The sequence below is a fragment of the Populus euphratica genome, unplaced genomic scaffold (genome assembly GCF_000495115.2).
Source record: "Populus euphratica unplaced genomic scaffold, PopEup_1.0 scaffold54.1, whole genome shotgun sequence".
Classification (NCBI taxonomy): domain Eukaryota; kingdom Viridiplantae; phylum Streptophyta; class Magnoliopsida; order Malpighiales; family Salicaceae; genus Populus; species Populus euphratica.
In genome coordinates, this window is record NW_011499910.1 from 185,138 (window position 1) to 194,333 (window position 9,196).

Consider the following 9,196-nt stretch of genomic DNA (forward strand, 5'->3'; position numbering starts at 1 on the left):
ATATATATATATAATTTTCATTCAAATTTTAAAAATAAATTAACTTGAAATTATATGATATAAATTTTAAATACAAGTAAAATATATAAGTTAAATCACTATAATTCAATTATTTAATGGGTTCAAAAGCAACATAAAATAATGATAAAAATATAATTTGACTAAAATAACTTAAAATAATATTTTAAAAAATTTAAGATGATAATATATTGGATCAACTTAAGTTAACCTAAGCTAATATTTTAAATTTACAATCTAAATGATGAGACAATAATAACCTCAAATAAAACAAATAAAAATAAATTATGAAGTTAAATTCTCAATAAATTTATTGTTAAAAGATTTTATTTAATTTTGATTTGTTTTTATAATTTAAGTCATGAATTTCATAATATAACCCAAATAGATTTAGATATTGAATATTCAATGATAAAACTTAATTAATTATTGTCACGAATTTCATAAATAACCTAAATTTATTGTTAATAGTTTTTATTAGTTAAGTTTTATCATTTAATTAAATAAAATTAAATAATAAAACTTAATATATAATCAGTCAAATATTCAAGATGTTGAATGGTAAAATTAAAAAAATTAATTAAAAATAAATAAATAAATTAATTAATTAAATTAAATCACTAAATTCATAACATAAATTATAAAACTGAGATAATCAAATAAAAATAAACTATAAGCGTTGTGTATATCAAGGTTCTCATTTCTGTTATATATATATTAAACATAATTTTCATTCAAATTTAAAAAATAAATTAACTTGAAATAATATGATATAAATTTTAAATACAACTAAAATATATAAGTTAAATCACTATAATTCAATTATTTAATAGGTTTAAAAGCAATATAAATAACTGATAAAAATATAATTTGAATAAAATAATTTAAAATAATATTTAAAAAAGTTAAGTTTAGAATATTTTGGATTGAATTAAGTTAATCTTAGTTCAAATCTATCACCCAAATGATACCCAAATGATGAGATAATAATAATTTAAAATAAAATAAATAAAAATAAATTATAAAACTAAATTCTCAATAAATTCATTGTTAAAAAATAAAATTAAAAAAAAATTAGTCTAAAATAAAAACACAATAAAATTAATGATCTAAATTTATTTGGGTTAAATTATAAAACTCGTAATTTAAATTATAAAAAAAATAAAAAAAATAAAATTTAATTTATAATCAGTCAAATATTTAAAATGTTGAATGATAAAATTAAAAAAATAAATAAAAAATTAAATTAATTAAATTAAATTACTAAATTCATTACATGGATTATAAAACTAAAATAATCAAATAAAAAATAAATTATAAAAAATTATAAAATCTATTATTCAATCAATTAATATTTAAAAAAATTATTTTTTCTTTTAAAAAAAATATTATTTAACCAAAACAGAATAACAGGAAAGAAATCGAAATATTCCGAGCTGAATTTAGATTGCATTTTTGAAACGGACTGAGATTTTAAAAGAAATAAAATCTACTTAAATAAAACATAATAAAATTGACAACTTGTTGAATATATTTAATGCGGATGGCTAGCAGGAAAACCGAAAAATCACACACAGAACCTGTCAAATCCCAAAAATCTTTGACCTCTCGCACTTTCAGGGACTATCCAGTTCCACAAACCTTCTTGTGTTCCTCTTTCAAAACATCCTTATCTTTAATATTCTTAAGAAAAATCTTTCTATTTTCCATTAATATCCACCCTTTTGTCTGTAATCTCTACTGAGCTAAAAGTCACCAAAAAAAGAAAGGAAAACTAGGAATTTAATTTTTTAATCAATTAAGGAGGGAAAAAAATAACTGTAACCCAGAACGACGTGCCAGGATTCCTGCATTATAGATTTATTTCCCTTGTCTGAAACTCTTTTACAATCAGTTCTTTGGATTTTGTTTCTTGAATTGTCTTTATTTCGCATTCATATCTTTAATCTTGTCTTTGATATTCTTGTTATAGCTTTCTTGATATCAACAACATCATTCTCATTTGGAAATTCTGTGCTCCTGTGTTTTGCCCAATGTCTTGTAAGCTTGCATAGAGGGATTGTATTTCCTAAGATGGTAAAAACAAATCTTGGTTCTTAAGAGCAAACACGTTGAGATATTTGTCGATCTTTTAATGCTCCGTTGATTCGGGAGATGACAAAAATGGTAAACTTGGGCTCCCAGCATAAATGCAAGGGTGCCCATTTACTTCATTGCAGCAATACGGCAAAGGGTGGTGATGGTTTTGGCATTTTTTGAAGGGTTTCTGTCAGGATAGAAGGTGATTTTTGAGGTGAGATTATGGGCAGCATTTGCTCAAAACGAGCTGCAGAAGATGTAAATATCAATAAGAATGAAAGGCAGATAGAGGTGGGTAAGTCTTCTGTGCAATTGGTTGCTCCCACAATATTCATTAGAGAAGAGATTCTGGTAGATGTTCTTGGCCGAAAAGATGCTCGTCATCTGTCGAAGGAACATGTTGGGAATGTTATTGTTTCATTGGAAGGAGGAGGAAAGAAAACGAAACTTGTTGATGAGAAGAAGAAAGGCCGTCATGGATCGGTAGCAATGGATTCAGAGTCCATTGATGACCAACCACGTAGCATGAGTATGATGATTAGCATGCGTCCTTCCGCTGAAACGGAAGCATGGCCACAATGGTTAACAGCAGCTGCTGGAGAAGCCGTCAAAGGGTGGCTGCCTCGACGAGCAGACTCTTTTGAGAAGCTAGACAAGGTTCAGTTTGTAAAACTTATGTTTACTTGCCTGTTGAATTAGATAACGTGACATGAAATAATTTATTTTCGATGACTGTCAGGGTTTTATTTCATTGTTTGGTTGGAACAAAACTGCAACATGGAGCATCTCTTCTTGTTAACATTTAGCATTAGGATAATATTGTTATGTGCTTCCGAAAATAATCGTATGAAAGCACTAGAAGGAAATAAATGGTATTACTATCAGTCCAAATTAATGCAAGAAAGATTAGATAAAATGTTAAGATGCTAGAGAAGAAGAAGACAATCATTTATATAAGAGCTGTATCAGTCCTGTAAAATGAGACTCGTTTATGGAGCAGAAATTCTGACTTAATGAAATCTTTACTATGCTGGTCTGTTAGTTGCATAAGTGCAGGCAAAGTTAATTTCTAGTAACAAAACACGAGGGAGATCAAGACACATGGTTTGTATCATATCGACATTTTGAGGTCTTCTTATGTGTTGCTTTTAAAATGAAATGATGTGCAGATTGGACAAGGAACTTACAGCACTGTATTCAAGGCTCGTGACCTTGAAACTGGAAAAATTGTAGCAATGAAGAAGGTGCGGTTTGTCAATATGGATCCGGAAAGTGTCCGTTTCATGGCTAGGGAAATCGTTATTTTGCGCAGGCTTGACCATCTGAATGTTATGAAACTCGAAGGAATAGTCACTTCGAGGATGTCAGGGAGCTTGTACCTTGTCTTTGAGTATATGGAACATGACCTTGCTGGGCTTGCAGCAAATCCTAGCATCAAATATACAGAAGCTCAAGTACCAATGATCTTATCTGTTCAATTTTATGATTTTTTCCATATTTGGAAAATGGCTTCTCTTAGTTTCTGCTACCATGGAAGTCATATAACTTATCAACTTGCCATTCATGTCTAAGTCTTACAAGGAAATTACTCGTGCTTGCAGATAAAGTGCTATATGCAACAACTTCTACGTGGACTTGAACACTGCCATAAACACGGTGTCTTGCACCGAGACATCAAGGGCTCAAATCTTCTAATAAACAATGATGGAGTTCTCAAGATTGCAGACTTCGGTCTGGCAACTTCTTATCAGCCCGATCAGAGTCTGCCTTTAACAAGTCGCGCAAGATTGCAGACTTTGGTCTGGCAACTTCTTATCAGCCTGATCAGAGTCTGCCTTTAACAAGTCGTGTAGTAACTCTTTGGTATAGGGCACCGGAGCTTTTGCTTGGTGCTACAGAGTATGGACCTGCTATTGATATGTGGAGTGCCGGCTGCATTCTTGCTGAATTATTCACTGGCAAGCCTATCATGCCTGGAAGAACAGAAGTAAGCTCATTTGCATATATGGTTATCTTACTTGCATCTTAGCCAATACTAGGCAACAAGCATTACAAGTCTTCTATGCTTTGGAATCTTCAACTTCCTTCTATGGTCTACATCGTTTTCATATCTTCACAGAAGTTGAAGATGGTCATTTAAGCACCTACGGGAAATTATCATAAGAAAATGTGTCTCTGTGCCATTTATTTCCCAATGCATGACTTTGGACCACCTACAGAGAATCAGAAGACATTGTGATTTCTATCTATCATCAGTCCACAGAATTGTATTTGCTCTTACGAACTATCATCTTAATGATTACAGGTAGAGCAAATGCATAAGATTTTTAAGCTTTGTGGCTCGCCCTCTGAGGCCTACTGGACGAAAAAAAAGTTTCCACATGCAACTAGTTTCAAGCCTCAGCAGCCTTACATCCGCCGTATTGCTGAGACATTCAAAAATTTCCCTCCTTCAGCTTTGACACTTGTTGATAAGCTCCTGTCAATGGAACCACAAGATAGAGGATCAGCCACTTCAGCTCTTCGAAGTGAAGTAATTATTTCTAATGTTTTATTTAATTTTAGACCAGATTCCTATCATATTCTTCTTCATGCAATCTGCATAAGGAGTCATGAACATCAAACTTATGGTATGAATTTATAATCATATACCTTCCAGCAGACACAAAAAAATTGCTGGCAACATAGTTGACTCGCAAACCATTTTCTTGTGAAAAGCTTACTTAAACCTATAGAATTGATTTTTTCGGTTTAAAATATTTTGATCTTATATTCTGAACATAGCATAAAGACAGCACTAGTACTGGTTGTTTCCTGAATTTGGCTTGATGAAATGAAAATGCAAATGTTATAATGAACTGATTGCCTCTGAAGAGTGTTTGGACCTGCTAGCAGTGGATTGAGTTAGATGGATTTATTTATTATTGAAATTTTAACTTACAGTTCTTTAGAATAGAACCCCTCCCGTCTGATCCATCTAGTCTACCAAAATATCCTCCAAGCAAGGAACTGGATGCCAAGATGCGAGATCAGGAAGCAAGAAGGTACGTGACAAGTAACATTATCATAACATCTTGAGGGAAAATTTTATCTTACACAACGCTCATTAGCAATTTCACAAGTAAAATAAATTCAATCAGGTATGACACGATAACAGTACGAATTTAATCTTAAACAACATTCTGAATACACATTTTAATTTTAAATTTCAGGCAAAAAGCAGAGGCAGTAAAAGGACGAGGACCAGAATCTGTTAGAAGGGGTTCAGGAGATACTAAGAAAGCTCCCACTTCAGAATTCACTGCTCAGGGACAGCCAAAAACTATATGTAGCAGTTATAAATATAATATCCCGGAGGATGGAAGTTCTAGCTTCCGATTTGAGCCTCCTAGAGTATCGAAGAAGAATAGTCTCAAGCATTCTGCTTCAGTGATTCACCATTCTGCAGTAGGATTGTCATTAAATAAGAGTGTAGATTGTACAGAAAATAATCCAGAATTGAGGTCAAATAAATCTCGCATGTCGCAATCAGGAGAGATATCTAGCTCCTCCCTTAAGAAGAAGGAAAGAGCTCCTAGCATAGATTCTTCAGCGGTAAAGAATCATCCACCTTCGTCAATCTTTCAAATTTGTTTCTCTATATTCAACAAAGTTAAATGTTAAAATCATAACGGATACATTCATCCAACTGCCACCCATATATATGAATATGGATTTTGATGTGCAAGGAAGCTATTTACTCATGGAGAACAGTTCGAGAAAAATTGCCATAATTTTAAGACTCTTCATATTGTTTCCGCTACCAGCAAACTCTTGTCCAGCAATAGGAGTTGAAGTTTTATGCATTACAATACAATTGATAGCTGTGGATTTCGAAACAAATTGCAAGTTTTAGATAGTATGTTACCCTAGTTACAAGCATGTCAGACATTCAAATTTGACAGTGCATATTTCTTTCTTTACTCTCCATTTTTCCCCACGTAGCTTTTCATCCTTCTTTTTCTGTGTTAATTTGAACTGCTATTGTGTTATGCCTGGTCATTTGACAAAAAAGAAAATCTGGTTTCAGGGGTTTGTTCCCAGGAAAAACAGGATCCATTACTCTGGACCATTGATGCCTCCTGAGGGAAACATGGAAGAAATACTCAAAGAGCACGAGAGACAGATCCAGCAGGCTGTGCGTAAAGCACGTCTCGAGAAATCGGGGACCAAAGATAACCTTGACGTTTATAAGCAGCTACATCATAACAGATGACACAAAGGGTAATTCTTCTCCATCATGCCTTAAGGCAGCATCCTTTTGGTGTCTTTCTCCTCACCCTGCAGAACAATTTACCCTCCAGTCAGAAGGGTCTGTCCATGCCATCAAACAAAGCATATGTGATGTGCTGCTGGAGCTTCACTGGGATAGAGTGGGGATTGTGAGACGCCGTTTTGAAGTAAACTTGCATTTTAACGGAGAAAAGGATGAAGGTTTGTTCTTGTATTTATTTGAAAATACATAAAGAGGTAGGACTTTGTTCTGTATAGTGGATAGTGTTGTTGATTGATAAGTAGATACGGTATTCAGACGTAGTCAAGTATCCAATTTATCTTTCAAATCACTGCTGAAATGGTTAGAACAGAAATAAATTCATTCCGGCTGCTTCTAGTTTGGACATTTGTCTGTCGGCAGTTTCATGTTCAGGCCCGTTGACAAAGGGGAAATTAAAGCAGTTTCACACTCGCCATTCTTTGCTTTTGCTCAATTTAACTGGGGATGACAATCGATGCAGGCAACTTTTCAAAAGATCAAGAGTTGACAACCGTACCACTGACACAGAATTTTCTTTAGGAAAAAGTTCAGTGAATAGGTGGCGATCTGAGCTCCAAAAGTACATTTAAGTACTATCAATCTGCATAGCAAAGCTTACAGGTGAATTGATTAGTGCATATGCTTGCCAGGCTTAAACGGGAAGTTGAGAGTGGTGGGCACTTCAATTCCAGATTTTCTTTTATGAACACAATGCTCAGCCCTTAGGCCTACGGCTACTTTCACCCGAAAATTTTTACAGATGTATTTCTTACAGCAAAAAGACCAGCTTAACTTTTTCTTAAATAATCACTGTAACATAAAAGAGCCATAATTCTCTGGGTTTTTAAGGGGAAATGAGAGGAGAAAAAAGAGATTCTAATTAACAAAGATGTGAGTTTCTGTACATTTAACTTCATTACCTTAGTTATATATCTGGCTATAGCTTCAGGAATGGTTTATTGATTTGGGGAACACCGATGGCTCATAATAATTACCTACACATCCCGCTTAGGCTTCCGGCTTAGTTCCGAGTAATGACCACCCATTCGCTGCAAAATCTCCTCCCATAAACTTTCTGATGATGAACCTGATGAACCCCCACAAATCAGATTAGAACTACATGCAGCCACATACCAATAATCTGATTCAATCTCCTCCCTCAACTGATCTAGCTGCCACCCAGCATAACCAACAAAGAATCTGAAATCCTGAGGCTTCAGCACCCCTTTCTTCACAAGTGCTGCAGCTTCATCCAAACTGTTTCTAGCACCAAAACACAGGCCAGGAATTACCTCTTCAAACTCTTCAAGCTTTGTTTTCTCCCCTGTTTTTAATAAAAACATGCTTGCCTCGAGGGGTCCCCCAAAATGAAGAGAAAAATCAGCAAAAGTGGTGGCTAATTCCATATTAGTGGGCTTCATGTGCCTGACCTTCTTGTTAAGTGGACGGTTTATGACAACTCCAAAAGGTCCCTCTTGTGGATGTCTGGTTCCAGATCTGAGGAGGAGAACAACAGTTCTTTCAAAAGTGCGAACTCCGTCAAGTTTTTCTGTAGCAACAAGGACACAACCAGTCTCAGGTACAGGAATAGGGTGGGCCCATTTCAGGCCAAGGGGTTTTGACTCCTGGGGTGTCCCAGTTTGGTTGTGAGCATCAGATTCTGCCTTCCCTGCCTGTGAAAACATTACAAGTGTAAATTTTGAAGTCTATACAGCATAGATTTAACATCATCAATTTGATTATCTTATTTTTCATGGTGTGAGGACATGGAGTCCATCTTCAACTCGTCACTATGTGAATAAACCAATCTGATAGGAAGCCATACATCTTTATGGCTTCATCTGGTCGACCTCAATTACAAGACCCATCATAGCTACAAAACAGCACTGTTTCTTTCAGAAGGGGTAAAAAGGGACAAAAGAACTTGATGATAAGCTGTAGGTAAATTTTGTTGACCTGACTACATCAGATGTCATGAGCTCAAGGGAAATTCAGCGTTTTCCAATTGTTCATAGAAACAGGGAAGGAACATACAAAATAAAATAAAGTGGTTCCCATTTCAATTAAGTTACTTGCCCTTTTCTGATATGCCAGACCCTCTATGTGAGAAGTGAGAACCCAGCAGATCAGAATTTACTTACATGAAATCGATTTCCTTTTGTTAGAGGGAACAGCTCATTCATGAACAAGCTACACAGGGTAGAATCAAAGAGGAATTAATGCTGCTACCCTGGACCATCATAAGATCTACTACCAGGATGACAAATAACAGGTTGAACAGAGTGCTAATAACATTTAAAAGTCATTTTTCTAGAGCTTTGTAACTATAACATTCAAAATAAAATAGATATATAGCCCAATAAGTAAAGAACGTTCACCTTCTCCTGAGCAAATAAATTTGCCCTAAACTCTCTCCAATCAAAGTTTACCCTATGAGATTTTTGGGAAGCAAAGTCATTGGCTTTGTTCCCATCAGGAGAGTTACTTCCTTTTGAACCGTCTCCATTTCCTGTCCACATTAAATTAAGTTCCATTTAGCAGGCACAAAATTCAATATGCTATTTTTCACTAAACATCCAGATATAACATTCTGGCAGTGCTCATTTAATCATATTGAAAATAGTATATCTTTCACTGGAACAAACTCACTATGCATGACTGGTGAAAGATAGTAACTAATTCAACCTCAGGGCAATACACATGCAAGTGGATGAACTTGGGGGAGGGGGAGGGGGGGAGGGAGGGGGGTGGCTGGCAACAAAAGGCAATCTGTTGAGAAAGCTGGCAAAAAAAATCACGCACCCC

The 9,196-nt window shown here is 34.7% G+C and overlaps 2 protein-coding genes across 2 annotated transcripts in view; one reads left to right on the plus strand and one right to left on the minus strand.

Annotated features, from left to right (window-relative positions):
• Positions 1-2,319: 2,319 nt before the first annotated feature.
• Positions 2,320-6,830, plus strand: LOC105133904 (probable serine/threonine-protein kinase At1g54610). Its single transcript, XM_011038066.1, has 8 exons — positions 2,320-2,754; positions 3,267-3,551; positions 3,699-3,828; positions 3,891-4,084; positions 4,403-4,630; positions 5,041-5,141; positions 5,310-5,691; positions 6,167-6,830. The coding sequence occupies exons 1-8, from the start codon at positions 2,320-2,322 to the stop codon at positions 6,350-6,352; spliced, it is 1,941 nt and encodes a 646-aa protein (XP_011036368.1). The 3' UTR covers positions 6,353-6,830.
• A 416-nt stretch (positions 6,831-7,246) lies between these two features.
• The window catches only part of LOC105133824 (uncharacterized), a 5,142-nt gene continuing 3,192 nt past the window's right edge, over positions 7,247-9,196 (minus strand). The window contains exons 2-3 of the mRNA XM_011037945.1: positions 8,770-8,900; positions 7,247-8,064 (exon numbers count right to left, since the gene is read on the minus strand). Of these exons, the coding sequence (XP_011036247.1) occupies positions 7,387-8,064; positions 8,770-8,900 (809 nt within the window). The 3' untranslated portion in view covers positions 7,247-7,386. The remainder of the gene's footprint in view (positions 8,065-8,769; positions 8,901-9,196) is intronic.

What these genes read in the sequence shown, in the direction of transcription:
- LOC105133904 (XM_011038066.1), top strand. Translation starts at nt 2,320, where the DNA reads ATGGGCAGCATTTGCTCAAAACGAGCTGCAGAAGATGTAAATATCAAT. An exon ending in CTTTTGAGAAGCTAGACAAG is followed by an intron (nt 2,755 to 3,266) that starts GTTCAGTTTGTA and finishes AATGATGTGCAG; the next exon opens with ATTGGACAAGGAACTTACAG. An exon ending in CTAGCATAGATTCTTCAGCG is followed by an intron (nt 5,692 to 6,166) that starts GTAAAGAATCAT and finishes ATCTGGTTTCAG; the next exon opens with GGGTTTGTTCCCAGGAAAAA.